Here is a 27,619-nt window from a genome sequence, read left to right as displayed (position 1 = left end):
ATTAGGTGCCATACAGTTTATACCTGGCATGAAAATGTGTGTTTGTGGATCGCTATGGATGACTAAAAGTGTGAAGGAGCATCGATCACTTCAAATATTAACACACAGCGGACACAACCATGTACCTGGGGAGCTTGAAGCAGTACCAGATGCTCCAGACAGTGACTTCAGCGCAAACTCAATGTTCTTCCTTTGAAAGCCCATTTCCATCAATTGTACCACAATTGGGACAGGTGGTATGGGGGACGGCTTGCACTTTTTGACTTTTGCTGGACAGATGTGCTGCACAGTCACAGGAGAAGAAACCTCACTTGAACTGCAGAAGTCGTCCAAAAGTGGAGATGATGGATGTGTGGACTCCACTGCCAGGTACTGACAAACTGCCAGGGCTGCTGCCTGAATGGGGAAAAACAAAACTGGTTGACAGCAATTTAAAGTGTACCTCCGGGGATTTCTCCGGCTCAACCGGAGACTGGGCGTGAACAGACAACTACATAGTTTCCGAGGGTTCTGAATTAATTCAATAAGTTATGGCTGATGTTAATCAATGATTTACCCCTACTCCCGATTCCACCCTATGGAGGGACATATTTGTAGTCAGTTCGGCTTGAGTCTCTGTTGGAGTACTTTATGCCACATTTATCAAAGGTTGCTGGTTGTTAGATCAATTTGTCTTATCCACACTGGTCTAGAAAAGTGACTCCACTTTCCTACTGGAGTTAGATTGCAACTTTTAAAAGTCTCAGTGATAAATCTGGAGTGAAACGGATTAACACAGCTAACCACCCTGGCTTTCCAATCCATATTTCAAAACTGGAGTGAGTGGTTTAAAAATCCAAAAAGTTTTTGAAGCCAGGATTCTGGAGTAAAGGCATGATATACCAGGGTCTATGGGGGAGATTTATCAAAACTGACTTAGGCCTCTTGCACACGACCGTATGGCTTTTTCAGTATTTTGCGGTCCGCAAAAAAATACAGGCGACGTCCATGTGCTTTCCATTTTTTGCGGAACAGCTGGCCCCTGATAGAACAATACTATCTTTGTCCGTTATGCGGACAATAATAGGACATGTTCTATCTTTAAACAGAACGGAAAAACGGAAACGGAAGGCATACGGAGCACCTTCCTTTTTTTTTTTTGCGTATCCATTGAAATGAATGGTTCCGTATACGGAACGCAAAAAACAAAGTAAAGGGGGGGGAAAAAAAAAAAAAAAAAAAAAAAAAAAACAACCTTTGTGTGCAAGAGGCCTTAGGCTCCCCTAGCAAACACTCAGATTCCACCTTTCATTTTCCAAAACAGCTCTGGAAAATGAAAGGTGGGCTTTTGCTACTTTCTGGACTTTTAAACCACTCACTCAAGTTTTGAAATCTGGATTGGAAAGCCAGGGTGGTTACCGTTTCACTCCAGATTTATCTCTGAGACTTCTAAAAGTTTCAATCTAACTCCAGTAGGAAAGTGGAGTAACTTTTCTAGACAAGTGTTAAGTGTGGATAAGACAAATTGATCTAACAACCAGCAACCTTTGATAAATGTGGCATAAAGTACTCCAGCAGAGACTGAAGCCGAACCGACTACAAATGTTTCTCTCCATAGGTTGCTATTCCTTCACACCAGTTCTGATAAATCTCCTCCAATGTGTTTGTACTGGCTAAGGTGAGAAAATCAGCACCTGGAAATGAAGAGGCGTAATTAAGCTTTAAGAAATTAAAGGGTTTCGATTTTGGAATCGATCTGGGGGTTGGAATTTGGATCTGAATATTGGTGTCTGGGGTACAGTCTGTGGTCCGAATACTGGGGTCTGAAAATTGGTGTCTGGTCTGTAACTTGAACAGCCAATGGTGTCAAACATGAATGTTGTGGGCAATCCCCTCCATTTATAAGATCCTCTTTGAAAGGTTCTTATAGTGAAGATAATTTAGGTCATATATCAAACTCGTGTAAAGTAGAACTGGCTTAGTTGCCCATAGCAACCAATCAGAATCCTACTTTCCTTTGGAATCCGATTGGTTGCTATGGGAAACTAAGCCAGTTCCACGTTACACCAGTTTGATAAATGACAGCAAATATTTGGAAAAGAAAATGCATTTCCTAGCAACTCCCATCGAAGGGCAAGCCATGCCCCAACAAACATCGGCCAGGCCACCACATGATAAACCATGGCCTATGAAATCCAAAGCTTCCTTGTAAAAAATATCCAAATACTGGTACTTTTGTGATGGTGCAGTGGGCAATACCAGTATCAAGGTAACCATACTGCAGCAAGTATCGTACACAGGTCGTAAAAGAGTAGGACTAGTCAGATCGGGGTGGAAGGTATGCTTGATGGTAACTGAAATCAAAAATTCATATGTCACACATACTGCAAAAGGGCAAATACGAGTCTGCCACTAAGCAAGAAGACCAAATAAAGTACTCCGGTGCAAAGTATATATTCTGATTAACAGGGACAAGAGAACACAAGACTTGCCACAAAGAAAAGTGCTTTCCACCATCAAGAACACCACTTGTCCCCCTTTTAAAAGCGACTTCTTGACAAATTCTTTCATCATTGAAGCCTTCTTCTAATAAAGCTCTTCCTCTCTGGGAATTGATATTTCATGATGAAAGTAACAGAAATAAAACAGGATTTTACCTCCAGCTCTTGTTTATCAAATATCGCTTTCACAGGGGAAGGCTGTGTAGCCGCGGTCAGTAACTGTTGTAGCAATATCATTGGAGGCTGGGGAGCCTCTGGAGACATATCTGCAAAATCTGGAGTGGCTGCAGCGCCTTCATCTGAAGGAGATAAAACAATCATTAAAATAGTTCTGCATACTTCTAGCAAGAGGGATATAGGATTGTCCAGTTTCACGATACTGATGGACCTACCCTCAGGATAGGTCACCAATATCAGATCGGTGGGGGTCCGACTACTGACACCTCCGTGATCAATTTTCTGAATTTTTTTGAAGGGGCCACAGGACTTTGTACGAGGGCTGCATCCTCTTCAATGTTTACCTGCCTGCTGTCTACATTTTAGCAGGGGTGTAGGTAATTACAGCTTCCTTTCATATTCAAATAAATGGGAGCAAAAGCTGTAATTATATTGCACGTCCACTACATGTAGACGACATGCAGGTAAACAGCGAAGAAGACCCAGCACTTGATAGACCGCCATGGCCCATGCAAACAGATGATCTGTGGGGTGCTAGAAGTGGGACCCCCATTGATTTGATATTAATGACCTATCCTGAGGATAGGTAATCAGTATCATGAAACTGGAAAACCCTTTGATAAATTTAAGCAACCATGTGACTGGTTGCTAAAGGCAATCAATTAAAGAGGACCTGTCAATACAACCTGCGGACAGCATGGAATGGAGCAGGAGAAGCTGAGCAGATAAATATATAGTTTTGTGGGAAAAGATTCAGTAAAACTTTTAATTTATACATTTATATCTCTGCCTTTTCTGAACATAAGACAGCCCCCAGTGACCGAATGTTATCCGTGTATACACAGAGAGTGCTAGTAATCACTGATGACACTTCTCCTGTGTACAGCTATCAGTGACTGACAGCTATCTATGTATACACACTGAGGCCTCATGCACACGACCGTATGTATTTTGCGGTCTGAAAAAACGGATCTGCAAAAAAATACGGATAACATCCGTGTGCATTGCGTATTTTGCGGAACAGAACAGCTGGCTTCTAATAGGACAGTACTATCCTTGTCCGTAATGCGGACAATAATAGAACATGTTCTATTTTTTGCGGAACGGAAACGGAATGCACAAGGAGTAACTTCCGTTTTTTTTTGCAGACCCATTCCGTATACAGTCTGCAAAAAAAAAAACGGACACAGAAAGAAAATACGTTTGCGTGCATGATCAATCATTGATAACACCTCACCCGTGTACAGCCATCAGTGATTGACCATTATCTGTGTACACACATTTACACAGAGAATGTTATCAATCAATGATAATAACTCCCCGTGTGCAACTGAAGTCAGAAAAAGCGGAGATATAAATGATAAAATACAGGTTATACTGAATCTTTTCCCACAAGATTATATATCAATCTGCTCCCCCCTGCTCTGTAACATGCTGCCTACAGACTGCACTGCATTTTGCCATTTCAGAAATCCTTGAAAGGAGTACGGGGGAGGTGTTGTGTTGTCAGACAAATACCAATGGGGAATTTTAAAAGTTCTGTGTAAGATTTGGACAGTGTAACAGAGACTAGGGAGTCTAAAGATGCAGCAGATTTATCACAGTGTCTGTTGCTGGATGATAGATGTGGTGCAGCTTTGCACCACTAGGTTTAAACCACCTATTAGTTGGCTTACTATGTTGCAAAAGTTTGGCGCATATCTTAGAAGGGTTGGGCAGTGGAGTAATACTGATGACTTATCCTCAGGATAGGTCATCAGTATCAGAACAACGGTCTGTCTCTGATCAGATGTTTTAAGGGGCGTGACGCTCGAGTGAGCACTGCTTCCGCTTCAAAGTTTACCTGCATACGGTCTGCTTTTGTAACAGCAGTGCAGTCTAACTACAACTGCTTGTTCCATTCACTTGAATATCTCTGTATACACACTTACACAGGGAATGCCATCAATCACTAATAACACCTCCCTGTGTACAGCTATCTATGTATATACACTTACACAGAGAATGTCATCAATCACTGATAACACCTCCCAGTGTACAGCTATCTATGTATATACACTTACACAGGGAATGCTATCAATCACTGATAACACCTCCCATGTGTACAACGATCAGTGACTGACAGCTATCTATGTACACAGTTTACACACTTACACAGAGAATGCTATCACTGATTAAACCCTTCTCTGTGTACAGCTATCAGTGACTGACAGCTACCTCTGAATACACACTTACACAGAGAATGCCATCACTGATAACAGATCCCATGTGTACAGCTATCAGTGACTGACAGCTATCTATGTATACACACTTACACAGAGAATGCTATCAATCACTGATAACAGATCCCCTGTGTACAGTTATCAGTGACTGACAGCTATCTATGTATACACACTTACACAGAGAATGCTATCAATCAGGCTTTAATTACACTGAACTGCTGCTACAATGTAGACAACTCACGGGTAAACGTTGAAAAGGAAGCAGTGTTTGCAGGAGCACCGCAACCCGTTCAGACAGCTGACTGGGAGGAGTGCTGGAAGTCAGACACCCGCCTATCTGATACTAATGACCTATCCTGAGGATAAGTTATCAATATTCGTCCACTGTAAAATCCTTTAAGCCCTGCCTACTTTAAGACAAGCCACACCCACTCGTCCACTAGGCCGCACTCCCTTGTTAAGATTAGAATATAACCGTTCTAAACTCTTAATAGGCTGTAAAGGAACACTCCAAATTCTCAGACTAAGGGTCCATTCACACGTCCGTTGTTTCTTTCCTGATCTGTTCCGTTTTTTGCGGAACAGATCTGGACCAGTTCTGTACTTATTCATTTACAATGGGTCCTGAAAAAAAAAAAAAAAAAAAAAAAAAAATTATAAAAAAAAAAAATCGGACAGCACAATGTCCGATTTTTTTTGAGGACCCATTGTAAATGAATGGGTCCAGATCTGTTCCACAAAAAACCGAACAGATCAGGAAAGAAACAACGGACGTGTGAATGGACCCTAAGCCACACATTTCAAAGCTAAATCTGCCAGGTGCCAATTTACAGCAGCCTGATACTCGGGACGATTATCGGAAACTAACATTCGTAAAAATGCTCACTCCAGATAATCAGCCTGTGTAAAGGTGCCACAGATCACCAGATGAACGAGTAAAATGCTTGTTCACCAGGTGGAATGATCTTTCATGAGGACACCCGAATCATCGTTTCTGTAAGGAGACGAGCGACGTCAGTAGCTATCACTCGTTCCCATACAGTGGCGGTGGAGAATGCTTCTTTCTCGACAATTGTGCCCTTGATCACTGCATGTAAATGACAGGTCACTAATAACTTAGATATAATTAGTTAAATCATGTAGGTCCTGAGAAACACACGGGACTCTGCAATAATATCTGATCCTGCACTATTGTTCACAATGCCCCAGTGGGCCTGGTTCTTTTGAACATGCTCCTAGTTTAACGGATGTTGGCTTTCTGCAATCTAATCTAAAGAATAAAGCACACCCATTAGATTCTCAACAGCGGACCCGCCTGCAAGCTATATATGTACTGGGACCAGCCTGCAAGCTGTATATGTACTGGGACCAGCCTGCAAGCTGTATATGTACTGGGACCAGCCTGCAAGCTGTATATGTACTGGGACCAGCCTGCAAGCTGTATATGTACTGGGACCAGCCTGCAAGCTGTATATGTACTGGGACCAGCCTGCAAGCTGTATATGTACTGGGACCAGCCTGCAAGCTGTATATGTACTGGGACCAGCCTGCAAGCTGTATATGTACTGGGACCAGCCTGCAAGCTGTATATGTACTGGGACCAGCCTGCAAGCTGTATATGTACTGGGACCAGCCTGCAAGCTGTATATGTACTGGGACCAGCCTGCAAGCTGTATATGTACTGGGACCAGCCTGCAAGCTGTATATGTACTGGGACCAGCCTGCAAGCTGTATATGTACTGGGACCTGCCTGCAAGCTGTATATGTACTGGGACCTGCCTGCAAGCTGTATATGTACTGGGACCTGCCTGCAAGCTGTATATGTACTGGGACCTGCCTGCAAGCTGTATATGTACTGGGACCAGCCTGCAAGCTGTATATGTACTGGGACCTGCCTGCAAGCTGTATATGTACTGGGACCTGCCTGCAAGCTGTATATGTACTGGGACCAGCCTGCAAGCTGTATATGTACTGGGACCAGCCTGCAAGCTGTATATGTACTGGGACCAGCCTGCAAGCTGTATATGTACTGGGACCAGCCTGCAAGCTGTATATGTACTGGGACCTCCTGTCTGGACCAGCTTCTGGGAGAGGTGAGCGTCATGAGACATGATTTACTGCAAGACCATCACCACATGAAGCTGCAAAGAAGGACATTTTGTAGGAAGGCCATCCATACCAGCTGGAATGAGTCCTGTTTCCTGCACGGATGGCTGCGATAAGATCTGTCTCAGTCTGTCTTGGTGAGAGAGAAGGGCCCAGCCAGCCTTCAGTATGTAAAGCTTCAGCTGTTGACACCTCAAACGGTCCAGATCAACTTGGTCTGTAAAGCAATGAGATAAGTGGCATTATGGAGCGTCTGGGATGACTGCTTGAGCTCCCGGGGTAGAAAACAGCGGAGGCTGCTATCTGTAGCTCAAATCTGAGCCGTGCTTTGAGTCTAATGTCCTTTGCCTTGAAGAAGACAATCAATTTAATCCTCTTTCCATGCTGCCAAAGCTTCTTTTTATCAACTGGATAATCATTTTGAATTACAATAATCACTTCTAAAGTTTCAAGACACTTTGCACTTTCCTATAGAGCAGAAGAGGTCATGACGGCAGCATTTCGAAGATAGTTCATACTAGGAAAACGGTATAAGTGCTCAGCACATTACTGTAATGATGCTGCCCATGCTGCGTCCTACAGAATTATACTACTTAGGGCTATGCATTTCTGCCATAGACAAGGAATTCAAGGGGACTTTACCTGCAAGCCCCTGACTGGGAGATTTCTTCATCCTGTGCTTTTCCAGCTTGCACCCTGCCAGGTTTACCAGCTGTGCCCAGACAGACAGCATTGGATCAGTAAATGGCAAGTTGTTCACACAAAATGGCACCACAGGTAGCTAGAAGATAAAAAAGAATAAAGTGAAATGTAGGAAAAGAACATATGTGCTACCTATATCCTAAAAGCAGATACAGCATGATTACGGATGAATGACTTTCAGAACAGGTATAATTTCACTTACTGGGTGAAGTTGATTTAAAGGGCAAATATGGCTGATGCGCACATCGTGGAACTGAACGGTGATTTTTCCTTTAGGAGTGATTCGGGTCACGGTGCCCTCTCCAAACTCATCATGTAACACCTGTCCCCCGAGGCGTAAGCGACTGTCTATGCCCCCTATCACGGCCAAAACTGCCATCAGGCTACGAACTTCAGGGTTTTCTGAGTCAGGAAAGTAATCCTCCAACACAGCCTGCTAAAAGAGGCCGAGAAAGAGAAATGAGCAGCCTGGCATGAAACCACATCAAACGGAAAACATTATTCGTTTCTGCTGACACAGAGACCCTAGGTAAATCTGAACAGAAATCAGTTTTTTTCCACTGGGAATGAAATGAACCACTTATTAGCAAGGACTTAGCATACAACAGTATAGAAAGTTTGTAGCCCTGTAGACTAAGTTCATATATGCAGGTTTTGAAGGGGGAAAAAAAAGCCCCAGAATTATCACTGGTCCCCCAGGTTTAAAGGAGTATTCCCATCTCAGACAATGGGGGCCTATAGCTAGGATATGCCTCCATTGTCTGATAGGTGCGGGTCCCACCGCTGGAACCCGCAACTACAATGAGAACAAAGCAGGAAGCACTGTGGCTGGAGGACCCAACATTTCCCAGGGTCTGTCCACCACCAAGCGCTGCTCCCATAGAAGTGAATGGGAGCGCACCGCGCATGCACGGCCCATGTTCCCATTCATTTCTATAGGGCAGACGGCAATAGCCGAGCCAGCGCTCGGCTATTTTCAGCGGCTCCATAGAAATAAATGGAGGGTGGCTGCGCGGAGCCATTCATTTCCCGATTCCGTTCAGACAATGGGGGCATATTCTAGCCTAGCTTGGTACAAATGGTTTGGCAAATTTTTTTGTTTTTTATTTCCAGATTTCAAAAGATAGATATACATATCTTATCAGCTGACATAGCCATATGAGGGTTTGTTTATGTGGGAAAAGTAGTATTTGTAATGGCACCATTTTGGCGTATTGTGTAATTTAAAAAAAATAATGTTTTAAAGTGAAGGCCGCATGTCAGCTGTATAATACCGAAAACACCCTTAAGCGATGGCGCAGGCTCAGCTCCTGAGCCGGCGCCTTGACGTACTATTACAGTACAATTAGTGCTAAGCGCAATAGTACATAAATTATTGATGATGAGCATTTGTTGAAGCACTCAGTCCCAATAATTGACCTGTGTGAATGTGCTGCAAAAACACGTGATTGGATATTCCAGACAACAACCCAAAAGAGTTGCTTCTGGTCGTCACATTGCCTTGTGTAAATGAGGTTCTGTAGCCCACAAGCAAGGAATCTCTATTGATCATTTGCCCCCATAGAAAGGGGATGATCCCAATATTGGGAACTTTTGGTTCATTCTCTTAGTGCAAAAGGACCTTTACACTTTAATTATCTGTGTGGCAGTGTTACAATATATACTACACCACCGTTGGCCTTACCGCATCAATGCGTTTTCCTTCCAAAATGGTAGTGATAGAGCTTAGCTGAGAGTTGATGTACTTGTTGATGAGACCATTCCACTGATTCAATGAATGAAGAGTGCGAAGTAAAGCTACAATCTCCTCTGCTAAGGTGCTACTATGAGTTGCTGTCAAAGATGCCTGTGGGCGAGATTTCCGTCTTCGGAGGGTGGATTCTACATAAAAACCAACAATAATTAAATATTCAGAAATGGTGAGACAAGACGAGGGTTAAAGTTATAGTGCTGCTTACCTCTAAGAAGGGGGATGTCTGAAGAACAAGTAGTTAGAAGGCTGCCCAAAAAACAAAAAAGCTTTTCAACAAGAAGTTTCATGTCCACTGAACGTTCATTCTTGTCCCATGAAGGAAGGACTGCTTGTAACAGCCGAATAGCCAGAATCTAAAATGTGCCAAAGGTAAAAATACTACTAAATAAAAGTAGATACTGAGAAATAAACTCTAAGTGAAGGAAAAACATGTAGGTGTCAAAATCAACAGGAACATCGAACCATGTCCAAATCTTTACTCCATATACAACTTGTGAGGTTCCACTGAATTCTCAAAAACGGACTGAAAACCACTAGTTTCGGTATCCGATTTAAAAAGGAACAAACAAGTAAACCCCCAGAGAACTATTTTCTAGTCTAGCCATTTTAGGGCGTATTCACATATAGAGTTATTGCTCTGTAGAAAATAAATGCAGTGCCAGATGACTGTATGGAACCCCAGTTACACAGTGCAGTTAGTAGCCGCAGTCTGTGAGGCAAACAGCGTTTTTTTTTTTTAAAACTGCAGCACGCCCGACTGGATATAGCTTTGCCTCTGTTGTCCTCACTACAGTTCATACATAAAATTAATCCAAGTTGAGTAGCTTTGTAAATATATTTTTAATTTAATTTATATTTCTAATTTAGATTTTTAATATAATTTCTTATCTATGGTCGGAATTACAGCCTGCATTATGGTGGTTTTACGCTACATTATTTTTACCCCCAAAAAAGTTGCATTTTTATTTTTTTAAATGATGCAGCAAGAGGTTACGCATTGGCCAATAGAAAATTATAGATCACTACTGAAAAAAAAAAAAAATAAGGGGAATATTTATCAAACTTGTGAAAAAAATAACAGTGTGACAACCCATTCTGTTTAGTTCTAAGGCCAGCAGAATTGTGAATGCAGCTCTGAACTACAGCGCATGCTGAAATGTGACATAAGTAACTCTTGATATAGAATAATTCTAAATGTTCTTTGCAAAGTGTTTAACGGTGGATATATTTTCTTTAGCCCTTGAATGGCCAGGGTGAAGGGTGCACTGGAAGTGACAATGACCTATACAGAGATAAAAAGCTTCAAAAAGTTTAAAATTAAGTGGCTGGAGAACAATGTTAACCAAATTCATGATTGCAGTTGGTTTGTTTCTTAAACAGCAGCTAGAACACTCGATTCAATTGGCGGCAGCAAATGACACCTCTTCTTGCAATGTTCCCAAATGTTCAAGCTGGTAGCGGGAAGCTATTGGCAGTGATTAGTGATGTAAAAATATTGACCAACTTGGACTATGGCTGTTTAAAGGGTTTTCTGAGATTCTGAACAGATTACCTCTAGATAGGTCATCAGTATCTGATCGGTGGGGTCAGACACCCGGACCCCGCCAATCAGCTGTTTGAGAAGGCACCGGCACGCACAGTAGCGCTGCAGCCTTCTCTCAGCTCACCAGGCAAATCGCCAATTTTGTACAGCGGCGGCGCTTGGTATTGCATAGATAATTGTGACATCACATGGCCTAGGGAAAGCTGCAAGAAGGCCATGGCGCTACCGCGCTGGCCGGTGCCTTCTCAAAAAGCTCATCCGCGAGGGTCCCAGGTGTCAGACCTCCACCGGTCAGATATTAATGACCCATCCAGAAGATAGGTCATCAAAACCCCTTTAAAATTTGTATATTTTGTGGCTCATCTGAAACACCCCTCTATACTTATACATGTGACTCATATACTTCAAATGAAAAACAGTTATACACTTCCCCATTTTAAGCAGACCACAGTTTTATTATTCACCACCGACCTCGGTCTTATTCCACCACAAAGCAACATGTGAAAGCAAGTGAAATAAAAAGTAACGTAGAATACCTGACGTTGTAATGAAGCTGCAGTAAAGGACTCTGGACCCTCTACAATTTTCATTAGAAGGGCTATCCACTGTGACATGCTCAAGGTACTACACATCTGTGGCATAAGAGCAATGCTACGGATGAATCCCAGTGTGCACCAACTCTTGTGCTGCTCCTTAAATACGACTTTATTTGTTGAAGGAGCTGAAACAGACATGTATAGAATTAGTCAAAATGTCCTCATGGTATAGGTAGATACTGCATTATGTTAAATCATGAAAATATATTTCCAGGATTTCACTTGTCCACATACTGTATTTTTCGGACTTTAAATGCACCGAACTATAAAAAACGCACTTAGAACTTGGAGGAGGAAAATAAGCCCCACCAGCCCCAATCAGCCTCAAATAGGACTCCACAGTCCCCTTCAGCCTCAGATCAGCCCCCATCAGACTCCAATCAGACCAGATCCTCCGAGCCCTACTCAGCCTCAGAACAGCCTTCCATCAAACCTCAGATCAGACGTTTAAAATGAATAATAATAATAAAAAATAAAATAAAAACTTACCTCTTTTGCACTGGACGGCGCCACATATCCCATGCCGCCTGCATGATAATGACTACTTCGATAATGGAAGTGGCTATTAGCATTCAGACTATAAGATGAACTGCCAGGAGTGGGGGAGGAGTGCGTCCTAGGCTACATGCGGATAGGATGCAGACCCATTCATTTCAATGGGTCCGCAAAAAATCAGTATGTCCCGCAAAAAAATAAAAATAGAACATGTCTTATTCTTGTCCGTTTTAGGCATTGTTACAATGGATCCGCCCAAAAAAAAAAAAAAAAAAAAAACGGATGGCATACGGGTGTCATCCATTTTTTTTTTTTTTTTTTTGTGGATCCGCAACTTGCGGACCACAAAACACATACGGTCATGTGCATGTAGCCTTAGAGTACAAAAAATATAGTATATGAGCTGTAAGAACATTCTACCCACCTGTTTTATCCATGGTGCCACTCTCTACCAACATACGGAGCAAGCCACAGAGAGTCCTGGTTGCTTCTGGTTGCATTATCTCTGCATTCACAGCAGCCGAGAGGCAAACGTTCTGGAGGAGGTTTACAGTGCTCATCAGCATCATTGAGGTAGGGTGTAAATTCTTGTCCACCTGTTCTCCCTCTAAAAGATCCAAAGAAACATTAGATAAAAATATCAACCTGAAGGTACATTAACCTCATGTAATACAATAGCAATCACATATAAAAAATTAAAAAAAGCAAGAAAAAAAAAAAGAATAAAAAAAATGTTAACCTGAGTCATCCTCTGTGTCCGAGTCATCTGCCATGGGCTGAGTGGCTGGTGGCGGTTCGGTCAGTTTCAGATCATATTTCCCTTCTTTTCCCATCCTGTAGGAATTTGTACTGCCTGTATCCCACTGTACTCTAATCCAGCCATCCTCTCCTAGTTCTCCGATGACACGGCCAAGTCCTGGAGGAGGCCCATCCTAGAACGTGCAAGCATACCTCCTTATATACTTAAAAAATACTCTACTTAACCTCAGAGATATCAAACCTGGTGTAAAGGAAAACTAACTTAGTTACCCATAATAACCAATCAGATTTCAGGTTTCATTTTTCAGTGAAAGGTGGAATCTGATTGGTTGCTCTACACCAGTTTTGATAAATTTACCCTAGGCCTCAAAGACGGGATGGTCAAAGCCCGGACACATTATGCAGAAAGAAATGTTCATGTTATCATCTTTCCTGACATTGGTGTAAACTAGGTCATATTTAATAGTTTCCATGGATAGTTCATAGGAGAGTTAATTGGCTTTGACACAAATTCCCTAGCTACATATAATATATATTATGAAATTTTATACTATATCCCTTAACCCCTTTGTGACCTCTGCCCTAATAGTATGGTGGAAGTCGAGTCTTTAAAGATGGCACCCGCTCACGAGCGCAGCAGGCACCATAGCCATCAGGTTTCTGCTGCTTCATACAGCAGAAACCCAGGGCTTATGCCTGCGATTGGCAGTAATGGAGATCACACGCTTTTAACCTCTTAAGGACATAGGGCGTACAGGTTCGCCCTTGTGCCCTGGTACTTAAGGACACAGGGCGTACATGTACGCCCTGTGCATTTTCGATCACTGCCGTGCGGCTGGCAGTGATCGGAACCCGGTGCCTGCTCAAATCATTGAGCAGGCACCTAGGCTAAATGCGCGGGGGGGTCCCGTGACCCCCCCCATGTCGGCGATCGCGGCAAACCGCAGGTCAATTCAGACCTGCGGTTTGCTGCGATTTCTGCAGTTTCTGATCCCCGCGGTCCCTGACCGCGGGGATCAGAAACTTTAGTATTCCTGAAATGCATCTGTATCCCCCCCCCCTGCACCCCTTAGTGATTTTTGCCCGGTGGGAGGTGCAGGGGGAGGGTTGCGGGCGGTGCGGGAGGCGGGCGGTGCGGCAGGCGGGATCGCGATCCCCCGCCCGCCTCCCATTGCGTAATCGTTGGCGTCTAGTGGGTATACCAGGGTGCCAGCACATTGCTGGCACCCTGGTATAAACGGCTGACATCTGTGCTGCGATGTCAGCCGTTTAACCCTTTCCATACCGCGGTCCGTACGGACCGCTGTATGGAAAAGGTTAACAGCGCAGGGAGCTCCCTCCCTCTCCCATCGGGGGGCTGCTGTGCCTTTGCAGCCCCCCCAAATGGAGAGGGAGAGAGCTCCCAGGCAGCCCCCCAAGCCCCGTCCTTACCCTTCCCCGTCTGCGCAGTTCTGACCATAACTGAGCAGACGGGGAAGGTTCCCATGGCAACAGGACGCCTTCGAAGGCGTCCTGCGGTCCATGGTTCTGAACAGATCTGTGCTGAAAGCATAGATCTGTTCAGTGTAAGTAAAATATAGTACAGTGCAATATATATTGTACTGTACTGTATTATACAGACATCAGACCCACTGGATCTTCAAGAACCAAGTGGGTCTGGGTCAAAAAGAAAGTGAAAAAAAGTGAAAATAAAGTAAAAATCAAAAAACACATTTATCACTGATTAAAAATAAAACAAATGAAATTCCCTACACATGTTTGGTATCGCCGCGTCCGTAACGACCTGATCTATAAAACGGTCATGTTACTTTACCCGAACGGTGAATGCCATAAAAATAAAAAATTAAAAACTATGATGAAGACGAGATTTTTGTATAACTTACCAGTAAAATCTCTTTCTCGCTCTTTCCTTGGGGGACACAGAAGACCTTGGGTATAGCTCATCTCCATAGGAGGCGTGACACTAAGTGAAAACTGTTAAGCCCCTCCTCCACAGCTATACCCTCAGCCTGGAGAGAGAGACTGCCAGTTGCGTGTCCAAGCAGTGAGAAAAGGCAAAGACCAACAAGGAACCAAAAAGCCAACTACCCAACGGGTAACAAAAACTCGGAAAACGCACAGAGAAAAAACAATGAATGGGTGGGTGCTGTGTCCCCCAAGGAAAGAGCGAGAAAGAGATTTTACTGGTAAGTTATACAAAAATCTCGTTTTCTCGCCCAGTTTCCTTGGGGGACACAGAAGACCTTGGGACGTTCAAAAGCAGTCCAAAAGGGGGAGGGACCACAGCACCAAGGTGAAGCACCCGAAAGGCATCAATGAACCGCCGCCTGTAAACCCAGGCGGGGTAAGGCAGCATCCGCCAAAGTCAGAGTATGCACCCTGTAGAAACTCAGTAAGGCGTGCAAGGCAGACCTGTGGCCGCCGTGCCCAAATGCCCAGCCGAAGCCCAATGCCTCCAGCCCAGGAGGCACCGACCGCTCTGGTGAAAGGAACGGTGACACCAAAGACAGAATCCTGCCCTAGGTGCGGTAACCTCAGCAATAGCCAATCTGATCAAGCGGAGGAAAACCACCCTGGAGTCTGTCAACCCTATGCACAGACCTCCTGGAAACCCAAGAGGCCGAACGTCTGCAAGAGTCGGAGATCTCCAAGTAAAAACGGCAAGGCCCAAACAACGTCCAAATAGGTGAGGTGTTGAAGCGAAAGGCAAACACCACCTTCAGAAGGAAGGAAGAAACGGGATGCAGAACAGCCCTGTCCTGGAAAAGACAGAAAGCTCGTAACAAAAAAAGGGGCCATTCCGGCACCCGTCAGAGACACGACTGATACGGAACACAACCGTACAGGACAGAAGGGATAGAGAGAACTCCTGTAACGGCTCCAAGGACAAGATTGGAGCGCCGAGAGCTCAGAATACAGTCCCCAGGGCGGTACCGAAGGACAGTACAGAGGAACCAAAGAGCCACTCCGAGGAAGAAGGTCTTGGCAGGCCAGAGGGCCGGGAACGCTGGAAGAGTTAGAACAGCGCCGACACTTGACACCTCAAGGAAAAGACAGAACCTTGGGGAAAGAACTTCAGAGTGGGGAATGCACAGCTTCCCACAGAACCCCAGACAAAAAAACCCTAAGTCTTACGACAGATCCTGGACGAAACACAGCCAGGAGTGGACAGTCGCCTGGCAAGCAGGCGAAAAACCCAATGTGATCAGGCGCAGACCAGTAACACGGGCAGAAGGGTCGACAAAACTAGCCCCGTCGGCCCTCGAACAATGTTGTCCCGTATCCACCCGAGCGGAGGAGCAGAGGACAGAGGGAAAGAACCCAAAGGATCCGCCAGACGCCAGGGGAAGGCAGGCTAAAGTCCATGCTGATGCAACCACTTTGTACAGTCCCGGTGAGGGAGATCAAAGGACAATCTGGACCGAGGTAGTCCCCCCAAGTTATCGAGAAAAGCAAGTCTACATCAGGACCAGCGTCTTAGAACGGGCCACGCAATCTGCACTCAGTGGGGGGACAGAACGCGGTAGACTCGGTAAATAGGCACACAGCTAATACAGCCAGCATGAACAAGGGAGACGGTACGAGGCCAAAAGGAACACCGGAACCATCCACATGAACAATCATGCTCTACCCAGAGGGGAGGACAGTGAAAATACAGCCTCCGAAGGCTGGCGAGAAGCCACATCGGAGTGATTCGTATAGAGCGGGAGCCGAACAAAGCCGGCGAGATAAGGCCGTCGAGACAGAGGCCGACAAAACACCCTCCAACCGAAAGGAGGAGGAGTGGGCAACAGGGAAGCCATAGACTCAAAAGCAGAACCCGCTACACTGTGAGACGCCCGGTCCACCGTCTCGCAGAAGGCGAATACCTTGAAGAACCCAAGGCGGAGGTCCCCGGACCTGGGTAATCCAGCACCCAAGAGAAGTCGGGTGACCTTCCCGAGAAGAGCAGCCCGAACCCGGTAGCAGATCAGACAGAAGCGTAGAGGCGCCAAGAGGACGGACTCATACCACACTGCATCCGAAGAGGAGGAAATTGCAGCAGGCAAGGGAACCGCAGTCCTGCCAGAGCCAACGAAGAATTCGAGAGGCGCTGCAGACAACAGCACTCTCGACCATGTGACCACTAGCGCAGGGAAGTAATGCCGCAGAAGGACGCATGGGCATGCATCTAGGACCCACGAACACTCCCTGGCAGCTCGGTGCAGCAGAGAGCAAAAGAGCCTGTCCGGTCAGGAGGACAGAATGAACTCCCTAGGGACGAGTGCAAGGCTGGCGGCAAGCATCGTCTCCCAAGAAACAAAGGTATGCCGCAGGAAGCAGGTGAGGCATACGTACGAGCAGCCCCGTAAGCAGCGAGAAGGCCAACCCACCTAGAAAAAAGGGGGGGCTCGTCCCAGAGTGCCACAGCATGTACGGAATTGCAAAGTGCAACCTGAAAGGGAGTTATGCACAAACCTAGCATAGCATGCGAAGGAACGCAATCAGTCCACCCTGAAAGGGGGGAAATTGTACCTGGCCAACAGCAGTCGGCAAGAGTGCAAAGACCCGTCCCAAAAGGGAGTGATGCCTAAGGCCGTACCTACTTCAGAGAAGCAGGACATTACCCTATAAACCAGCAGGAACGCAGGAGCTCCACCTAGCGAAAGGGGAACATGCACAGGGATATCCTAGCATTAAATGAGTGTGCAATAAAACACCCAACACTGAACTCAGCGAGAGTGCAACTACTCTGCCAACGAAGGGGGACATGTACAAGTCCAGCACAGCCATATAAGGACAGCCGTGAATCTCATGAGCGTGCCAAATTCTGCCCTTTAAGTGAGAGGAGGTCACGCACAAGGCCAGCACCGTAACCAATGGAAGTGCAAGCGTTCCACCCATGTTAGAGGGCCATTCTCATGGCCAGCAATGTATCCGGTGAGAGTGTAGCACAACGCCCAGAAAAAGGGAGGGTAAAGCACATGGCCAGCATCTCATCCAGGGAGAGTGCGAGCACACCGCCATGCATGGGAGTCATACACATGGCCCGCAATGTACCGGCAAGAGACAAACACAGTCACTAAGGATGTGTGCATGTCGCCTGAGGAAGGAAGGCATGCCCCGGGCTGGCAGAGAATCCAGCAAGAGTGCGTACACCGCCTACGGAAGAGGGGCCACGCATATGGCCGACAGCGGATCCAGCGAGAGTGCAAGCACCCTGCCATGTATGGGGTACATGCACGTGGCCAGCAACGTACCTGCAAGGAAACAACCAACGACAGAGGGATGTATGTATGCTGCCTGAGGGAAGGAGGCATACCTAAGGCCGGCAGGGAATCCAACAAGGGTGCAGCATACCGCCTAAGAAATGTCCGGCAGCGAAACCAGTGAGTGCAGCACAATAACATAGTACAACATAGTACAACATAGCACATCAGCGAGAGTGCAGCATTCCGCCAATGGAAGGGGGACGTGCACATAGCCAGTACCGTATCCGGTGAGAGTGCAGTATTCCGCCTAAAAAAGGGGGTCATGCACATGATCGGCAACAGATCCATTGAGAGTGCTGCGTTCCGCCCAGGAAGGGGGTCACGCACATGGCCGGCAGCGAATCCAGTGAGTGCTGCGTTCCGCCCAGGAAGGGGGTCCCGCACATGGCCGGCAGCAAATCCAGAGAGTGCAGCGTTCCGCTTATGGAAGGGGGTCGTGCACATGGCCAGCACCGTATCCGGTGAAGGTGCAGTATTCCGCCTAAGAAGGGGGTCATGCACATGGCCAGCCAGGGAGAGTGCAGTAGCCCGCCTAGGAGGGGGGGGGGGGGGGGGGGGGAATGCACATGGCAGGCACCATAACTGGAGAGACGATGAATGCTGCCTACAGAAGGTCCGAATGCACTTGGCCAGCGCCGTATCCTGGAAGAGGCAAGAAAAAACCGCCTAAAAGGGGAAATGCCCTAGCAGCGACGCAGGCTGGGAGCGCAACACCATGCCGCCTGTGGAAAGAGGTCATGCAGACATGCAGCATTACTGATGAGGCTGCAGCGTCCTGCGCAGCCCAATAGAAATCATGATCTATTATTAATTATTTCATCATTATAAAAATTTTACCCAGCTTCTGAGGCTAAAGGGGAGCCACTATATAGGGGCCCTGAGAGACCAGGAGAAAAAAAGGGGGGCCAACTATACAGAACCATTTGTGGGAGCCGGCCTGCACCCAAAGGGTTAACAGGGATCCGGCCTGGAGGGCGGCGTGCGATCCCCTGAGGGCGGAGGAACCTCCAGGCGGGAAAAAAAATCGCGCCTGGAGAAGTTCCCGCCCCCTCCACCAGAGACCGGAAAAGTGCGGCCTAGTAGGCCGCGAAGCCGGGGGCTAAATTTGCGGAGTCCGGCCCGTCATACCGCCGGGACCTGAGGCGGAATGGCGGTTCAAACCGGCCGCGGGAGCCCACCCCGCGGGCCGGTCGGGATTGCGGCCCAGCAGGCCGCCCTCCACAGCTATTTGGACCAATTAGCGGAGCCCCGCCGACCGGCACCTGCTGGGGCAGTCAAGCCCAATGCCGGCCGCGGGAGCCCACCCCGCCGGCCGAAAGAGACAGGGGCCCGGAGTGGCGGTTTTGCCGGCCGCGGAGCCCACCCGGCCGGTCGGAAAAGACAGGGGCCGGAATGCGGTATTGCCGGTCGCGGGAGCCCACCCCGCCACCAGAAGAGACAGGAGGGCCGGAATGGCGGCTCGCTGGCCGCGGGAGCCCACCCCGCCGGCCGGAAGATACAGGGGCCCGGAGTGGCGGTTCTGCCGGCCGCGGGAGCCCACCCGGCCGGCCGGAAAAGACAGGGGCCGGAATGCGGTTTTGCCGACCGCGGGAGCCCACCCCGCCGCCAGAAGAGACAGGAGGGCCGGAATAGCGGCTCGCTGGCCGCGGGAGCCCACCCCGCCGGCCGGAAGAGTAAGGGGTCCTCCTTACTCCACTGCAGCGTCCTGCCCCTCCGGTAAGCCCAATGTGATTAGGCGAGATGGGGGGAAGCGCAGATGCCAGGGGGGGACCCAGAGACGGAGAGGTCAGGATATAGTCCCCTCACTAGCAGCATGTCCTATGAGGCCAGGAGAAAAGGGGAGCAGATTGCCGCACAGCGGCACCCCAGGGGCCAGCCTATGTCCAGCAGGGGAAGGGTCCAGAGGCCCAGTATGGGGGTCAGGCACGCAGGAGACCATTGGGTGGGGGACGTAGGGCTGGAGAAGCCACTCTCTTACCACAGCCGTCTTCACCCTCGGTCCATTCCAGCAGGGTCGCCCCTTCAGCTACTGGCACCGTAGTGGCAGGACGCTGGAAGAGGGGCTTGGCGTGCGGGCGACCCTTGCGCTGGCGGGATGCAGGGGAGCTGGACTGCCCTGGTCCACCTTGCCTTCTGTGGGGGAGGCAGCAGTGCGGTGACCGGCACTGGCGCAGCTCAACCCCGGGAGAAACAGAGAGGTCTAGTGCGTCTCTGTTGTCCCTGATGATCTGGAACAAAAAAGAAAGAAAAAAGTAAAAATCTAAAATTTAAACAAGGAGAAAACAGCCCTGCAGAGCAGGGAGTGTCTTGCCTCCTTGGACACTAAGCTAAAAACTGGCAGTCTCTCTCTCCAGGCTGAGGGTATAGCTGTGGAGGAGGGGCTTAACAGTTTTCACTTAGTGTCACGCCTCCTATGGAGATGAGCTATACCCAAGGTCTTCTGTGTCCCCCAAGGAAACTGGGCGAGAAATTGAAATTTTGCCCACCTTACTTCCCAAAAAAGTTAATAAAAGTGATCAAAAAAGTTGTATGTACTCCAAAATTGTAACAATCAAACCATCATCTCATCCCGCAAAAATCATACCCTACCCAAGATAATTGCCCCAAAACTGAAAAAACTATGGCTCTTAGACTATGGAAACACTAAAACATGATTTTTTTTGTTTCAAAAATGAAATCATTGTGTAAAACTTACATAAATAAAAAAAAGTATACATATTAGGTATCGCCGCGTCCGTATCGACCGGCTCTATAAAAATATCACATGACCTAACCCCTCAGGTGACTACCGTAAAAAAATAAAAAAAAATAAACGGTGTAAAAAAAGCAATTTTTTGTCATCTTACTTCACAAAAAGTGTAACAGCAAGCGATCAAAAAGTCATATGCACCCCAAAATAGTGCCAATAAAACCGTAATCTCATCCCGCAAAAAATGAGACCCTACATGAGATAATCGCCCAAAAACTGAAAAAACTATGGCTCTTAGACTATGGAGACACAAACTTTTTTTTGTTTTAAAAATTAATTCATTGTGTAAAACTTACATAAATAAAAAAAATTGTATACATATTAGGTATCGCCGCGTCCGTGACAACCTGCTCTATAAAATTACCACATGATCTAACCTGTCAGATGAATGTTGTAAATAACAAAAAAAAAACGGTGCCAAAAAAGCTATTTCTTGTTACCTTGCCGCACAAAAAGTGTAATATAGAGCAACCAAAAATCATATGTACCCTAAACTAGTACCAAGAAAACTGCCACCTTATCCCGTAGTTTCTAAAATGGGGTCACATTTTTGGAGTTTCTACTCTAGGGGTGCATCAGGGGGGCTTCAAATGGGACATGGTGTCAATAAAAACAGTCCAGCAAAATCTGCCTTCCAAAAACCGTATGGCTTTCCTTTCCTTCTGCGCCCTGTCGTGTGCCCGTACAGCAGTTTACGACCACATATGGGGTGTTTCTGTAAACTACAGAATCAGGGCCATAAATAATGAGTTTTGTTTGGCTGTTAACCCTTGCTTTGTAACTGGAAAAAAAATATTAAAATGGAAAATTAGGCAAAAAAATGAAATTCTCAAATTTCATCCCCATTTGCCAATAACTCTTGTGCAACACCTAAAGGGTTAATGAAGTTAGTAAAATCAGTTTTGAATACCTTGAGGGGTGTAGTTTCTTAGATAGGGTCACTTTTATGGAGTTTCTACTCTAGGGGTGCATCAGGGGGCTTCAAATGGGACATGGTGTCAAAAAAACTGTCCAGCAAAACCTGCCTTCCAAAAACCATATGGCGCACCTTTCACTCTACGCCCCGCTGTGTGGCCGTACAGTAGTTTACGGCCACATATAGGGTGTTTCTGTAAACGGCAGAGTCAGGGCAATAAAGATACCGTCTTGTTTGGCTGTTAACCCTTGCTTTGTTAGTGGAAAAAATGGGTTAAAATGGAAAATTAGCCAAAAAAATGAAATTCTCAAATTTCATCCCCATTTGCCAATAACTCTTGTGCAACACCTAAAGGGTTAACGAAGTTTGTAAAATCAGTTTTGAATACCTTGAGGGGTGTAGTTTATAGAATGGGGTCATTTTTGGGTGGTTTCTTTTATGTAAGCCTCGCAAAGTGACTTCAGAGCTGTAGTGGTCCCTAAAAAAGGAGATTTTTGTATAACTTACCAGTTAAATCTCTTTCTCGCTCTTCCTTGGGGGACACAGACCTTGGGTATAGCTCAGCTCCCTAGGAGGCGTGACACTAAGTAAAACTGTTAAGCCCCTCCTCCATCAGCTATACCCTCAGCCTGGAGATAGAGGCTACCAGTTGCGTGTCCAAGTAGTGAAAGGATAACAACCAATAACGGAAACAACCAGCCAGCAACCCAACGGGGCGCCAGACCATAACCCTGTAACCAAACACAGAAGGGTGGGTGCTGTGTCCCCCAAGGAAGAGCGAGAAAGAGATTTAACTGGTAAGTTATACAAAAATCTCCTTTTCTCGCCCATTTTCCTTGGGGGACACAGACCTTGGGACGTTCAAGAGCAGTCCAAGAAGGGAGGGACCACAAACCCAAGGCGGAACACCACCAGAGCATCAGGAAACCGCTGCCTGCAAAACCAGGCGGCCCAACGCAGCATCCGCTGATGCATGCGTATGCACCCTATAGAACTTTGTGAAAGTGTGCAGAGAGGACCAAGTGGCTGCTTTGCACAACTGTTCAGCCGAGGCCCGATGCCTCTGCGCCCAGGAAGCTCCGACTGCTCTGGTGGAATGAGCAGTGACGCCAAAAGGCGGAGGTCTGCCCTTGGCTCGATAAGCCTCAGACACCGCCAGTTTAATGAAACGGGCAATAGCCACCTTGGAGACCGCCAACCCTTTGCGCGAACCCTCCGGAACCACAAACAGGGAGTCCGTGCGCCGAAAGGACCCGGTGACCTCCAAGTAAATCCTCAACGCCCTGACCACATCCAGACGGTGCAGTTCCCGTTCTCTGGGGTGGGAAGGAGAGGGACAGAGCGACGGAAGGACGATGTCCTCATTGATGTGAAAGGCGGAGACCACCTTTGGCAGGAAAGTCGGGACAGGCCGAAGCACAACCTTATCCTGGTGGAAGATCAGGAAAGGTTCGGAGCAAGAAAGAGCCGCTAACTCCGACACCCGTCGGAGAGACGTGACGGCCACAAGAAAGAGGACCTTGCAGGACAGAAGGCGAAGGGAGACCTCCCGTAAAGGCTCGAAGGGGGCTGATTGGAGCGCCGAGAGCACCACATTCAGGTCCCAGGAAGGAACTGGAGGGCGGTACGGCGGAACAGAGTGAGCCACCCCTTGTAAAAAGGTCTTAATTGGCCCTAGAGGGGCCAGGGGACGCTGGAGAAGAATAGACAGCGCCGAAATCTGACCCTTCAGAGAACTGAGGCACAGCCCCAGGTCCAGACCCGACTGGAGGAAGGACAGGATTGTGGGAAGAGAAAACCGGAGAGGTGGGATGCTCCAGGACTCACAGAACCCCAGATAGGACCTCCAAACCCGATAGTAGATCCTAGAGGATACGGGCTTACGAGCCCGGATCATGGTGCGGACTACGTCCGCGGAGAAACCCCGTCGCATTAAGACGGCGGTCTCAATAGCCACGCCGTCAAACGTAGCGAGCCTAAATGCTCGTGGAAGATCGGTCCCTGAGAGAGAAGGTCTTCCCTGGAGGGCAGTGGCCACGGTGCGTCTGCCAACAGCAACATTAGGTCGGCGTACCAAGACCGGCGGGGCCAATCCGGGGCGATTAGAATCGCGGGGACGCCCTCTGCCGCGATCCTCCGAAGAACCCGTGGCAGGAGGGGAAAAGGAGGAAAGACGTACAGAAGGGAGAATTCGCGCCACGGAAGGACGAGCGCGTCGGCGCCGTATGCCTTCGGGTCCCGTGCCCTGGCCAGGTATGTGGTTGAATTTGGAGGCCATGAGGTCCACGTCGGGGCGACCCCAGCGAAGACAAAGGGCTTCGAACACCTCTGGGTGCAGGGACCATTCTCCCGGGTCGATGGTGGACCGGCTGAGGAAATCCGCCGCCCAGTTGTCCACCCCCGGGATGTAAATCGCAGATAAGGCCGGCACGTGCGTCTCCGCCCAGAGGAGAATGAGGGTCACCTCTTGCATCGCTGCAGCGCTGCGAGTGCCTCCCTGATGGTTTATGTATGCCACAGCCGTGGCATTGTCCGATTGGATCCGAACAGGGTGGCCCTCAGCAGATGGGTCCAGTGTCTGAGGGACAGAAGAATCGCCCTCAGTTCCAGAATATTGATTGGAAGTCTGGACTCCGATAGAGACCAAACGCCCTGGACGGACCGGGGAGGGAAAACCCCCCCCCACCCCCGTAAGCTGGCATCTGTGGTAATCACCAGCCAGTTCAGTGGAAGGAAGGACTTCCCCCTTAGAGGGATATGCAACCACCAGCCGAGGGAAGCTCGAGCCAGGGGAGGCAGAAGAAAGGTCCTGTCCAGACTCCTCAGTGATTTGTCCCAGGCCGACAGAATTGCCCTCTGAAAGGTGCGGGATCGGAATTGTGCGAACGGCACCGCTTCGAAACAGGCAACCATCTTTCCCAACAACCGCATGCTGGATCTGAGGGAAGGGCGGTGATGACGGAGGAGACTGCGAACCGACCCGCGAAGGGCCAGACGCTTGTCCGACGGAAGGCGGACCTCCGCCAACTCTGTATCCAGGAGCATCCCCAGGAAGATCAGCCGTCTGGAGGGGGTAAGGGAAGATTTGGGGTGGTTGATAATCCAACCGAACCGCGTCAGGGTCTCCAGAGTGAGTTCCACACTGCGGGATGTCTGAGAGAAGGAGGGTGCCTTGACCAGGATGTCGTCCAAGTATGGGAGAAGAAAAACACTTCTTGAACGTAGAAGGGCCAAGACAGGGGCCAGGACCTTGGTGAACACTCGAGGAGCAGTCGCCAGACCAAAGGGAAGGGCGACGAATTGGAAGTGATCGTCCCCCACCGCAAAGCGCAGGAAGCGGTGATGACATGGAGCAACCGGAACGTGGAGGTATGCATCCTGAATGTCGATTGAGGCCATGAAATCCCCTCTTTCCAGGGAGGCCACTGCGGACCTGAGAGACTCCATCCGGAATCTCTGCAGTCGGAGAAAACGGTTCAGGCGTTTTAGGTCCAAGATCGGACGCACTGAGCCTTCCTTCTTGGGAACCACAAAGAGGTTCGAGTAGAACCCCCTGAACCTTTCCGTCGGAGGCACGGGGGCGACGACACCCTTGTCCATTAGAGAGTGAATGGCCGCGAAGAAGGCGGCCACTCGTACGGGATCTCGCGGAGGACGGGATCGGAAGAAACGGTCTGGCGGAATGGACGCAAATTCGATTTTGTATCCGCAAGATACAATCTCGAGCGCCCATGCGTCTGAGATGTGGGCCCGCCATACGTTCCTGAATAGGAGAAGGCGGCCCCCCACCCGGGTGGGTGGGGGCGCACCTTCAGGCAGAGGGCTGCTGGCCTGTGGGAGCCCGTGCAGGCTGGGACTTGCGCCAGGTAGGTTGCGTCCGAAAAAACGGCTTCTTGCGTCTATCCTGGGCTGGGCCAGAGGAAGAAGAACTGGCCGCGGGTCTAGACCCGGTGGGCTTGCGAAAGGACCGAAAACGGGACGAACCAGCGCGACCACGGGGGGCGCCCATTGGCCTGGACTGGGGGAGGTGAGTACTCTTCCCACCCGTGGCCTCTGATATAAGTTCGTCCAGACGGGTTCCGAACAGGCGGGAACCCGTGAATGGTAGGCCGGCCAAAGAGCGTTTGGAAGCGGCGTCCGCCGCCCAAACCTTCAGCCAGAGTTCCCTCCTGACAGAAACTGCCAGGGCAGAGGAACGGGCAATGAGGGCACCCGCATCAAGGGAGGCCTCACAGACGAATTTTCCGGCCTGAACAATTAGTTGGGCTAAGGAACGGAGGTCCTGAACAGGGACGTCCGACCCTAACTCCCGTTCCAGTTGCAAACCCCATTCAGAGACCGCTTTGCCAACCCAGGCGGAGGCAAAGACCGGTCTAAGGGCCGAACCAGAGGCAGTAAATATGGCCTTGGAGAGGGATTCCGTACGACGGTCCTCAACAGACTGGAGGGAAGATCCGTCCTGTACAGGAATAGTAGTGCTTTTGGACAGGCGAGCCACGGGAGGATCAACCTTAGGCGGGGATGTCCACGTGGTCACAGAATCCGCTGGAAAGGGATAACAAATGTCCAGCTTTTTGGGTGTAATAAAGCGGACGTTAGGCCGAGTCCAAGCCTTGGATACCACAGAAGAAAAATCAGCGTGTATGGGAAAAACCTTGGAGGCCTGTTTGGGGCGGAGAAAGGACACGCCGGCCTGTTCAGAGCTGGGGGGGTCATCGTGTAGCTGAAAGGTATCACGGATGCTAGTGACAAGATGCCCCACCGCGGACGCCAATTTGGACGGAAGCTCTGAGTCCATGTCCACGTCCGAATCCGCCAGTTCTCCCTCAGAAAGCGTATCCCTTTGAGAGGATAGACTTGACTGAGCTCGCACGCATGGCGGAGAGAGCGAAGCATCTGGAGAAGATGTGCGCTCAACCCTTGAACGTTTCTGAGTATGCCGGGCCCTGGAAGATTCGCTGGGAGGCAGGGAACCAGTGGGGGCGGCAGAAACGGTAGTCCCAGCGGGTGCGACAGGGATTGTGGCAGCCTGCGGGAGAGGCGGTCTATCCACGAGACGGCCCACTACGTGTGTAAGGCTTTCCACCGCCTGAGACAGAGACCTAGCCCAGTCAGGGGGTTCAGAGGCACCGGGGGGCGCAGCGGGAAGCGGGCCCTGCACCGGGGCCTGACATGCAAGGCAATGCGGCTCCAATTGCCCACGCGGAAAAAGTTCCTTACAGGCGGTACAGGCATAGTACCAGGGTTTGGGGGCACCTGTGGGATCTGACATGCTGAAGTGTGGTTGTACTCTAATATAGAGACCACAAAGGGTTATAGCAGCTATGACCAGGAGGGTTAGGAGAGGGTTAACTGTCCTACCAGTGCCTCAGAAGAACGTCAGGAGATGGCCCAGATCAGCAGCAGCAGAGAAGCAGTGAACAGCAGTGAGCAGCAGAGAGCGCCCACAGAAGCCGAGCGATGTACACAGGAGGTTAGAGTCCCCCACCGTGTCCCAGCTTCCTGTCAGGAGTGAGGAAGCGCGGGAAACCTCAGCAGAAAGCGCGGGGAACAAGCTCCGCCCCCTCCAGCGCTTGAAATGTCTCCTGTGAAGGAGAACGTAGCTCCGCCCCCAAAATGACGCGCGGAAGCCCCGCCCCCTGCCGGGACCGCTAAGCCCCGCCCCCCGTTCTCGGCGGGAAGGGGGAGAGAGAGAAGAGAAAAATGGAGTCAGCCCCGATGAGGGGGAGGGGGGGGGGGAGAAAGATAGCAGCGTGGGGGGGAAAAGCGTGGGGGTGCTGAGGATGCTGCTGTGCTGCATTGTCCTGCAGATGAGCGCTCAGAATGAGCGACCACGGGTGCCCCCCTTACCCAGAGGGGTAGATGCTGC

General features: G+C 48.8%; 1 protein-coding gene across 5 annotated transcripts in view; it reads right to left on the bottom strand.

The window, feature by feature from the left end:
- Nucleotides 1-27,619, bottom strand: part of HERC2 (HECT and RLD domain containing E3 ubiquitin protein ligase 2) — a 222,904-nt gene that overhangs the window by 94,058 nt on the left and 101,227 nt on the right. For 4 of the 5 annotated variants that reach the window (XM_044288171.1, XM_044288175.1, XM_044288174.1 and 1 more), the window contains 10 exons: nucleotides 12,814-13,006; nucleotides 12,499-12,681; nucleotides 11,520-11,704; nucleotides 9,646-9,793; nucleotides 9,372-9,568; nucleotides 7,890-8,123; nucleotides 7,628-7,766; nucleotides 7,059-7,202; nucleotides 2,637-2,779; nucleotides 126-396 (listed from right to left, as the gene is read on the bottom strand). In XM_044288171.1, coding sequence (XP_044144106.1) covers nucleotides 126-396; nucleotides 2,637-2,779; nucleotides 7,059-7,202; nucleotides 7,628-7,766; nucleotides 7,890-8,123; nucleotides 9,372-9,568; nucleotides 9,646-9,793; nucleotides 11,520-11,704; nucleotides 12,499-12,681; nucleotides 12,814-13,006 — 1,837 coding nt within the window. The remainder of the gene's footprint in view (nucleotides 1-125; nucleotides 397-2,636; nucleotides 2,780-7,058; nucleotides 7,203-7,627; nucleotides 7,767-7,889; nucleotides 8,124-9,371; nucleotides 9,569-9,645; nucleotides 9,794-11,519; nucleotides 11,705-12,498; nucleotides 12,682-12,813; nucleotides 13,007-27,619) is intronic. The other variant, XM_044288172.1, reaches the window with a different exon arrangement.

This window comes from Bufo gargarizans, chromosome 3 (genome assembly GCF_014858855.1).
Source record: "Bufo gargarizans isolate SCDJY-AF-19 chromosome 3, ASM1485885v1, whole genome shotgun sequence".
Classification (NCBI taxonomy): domain Eukaryota; kingdom Metazoa; phylum Chordata; class Amphibia; order Anura; family Bufonidae; genus Bufo; species Bufo gargarizans.
This window is presented reverse-complemented; position numbering and strand designations above follow the sequence as displayed.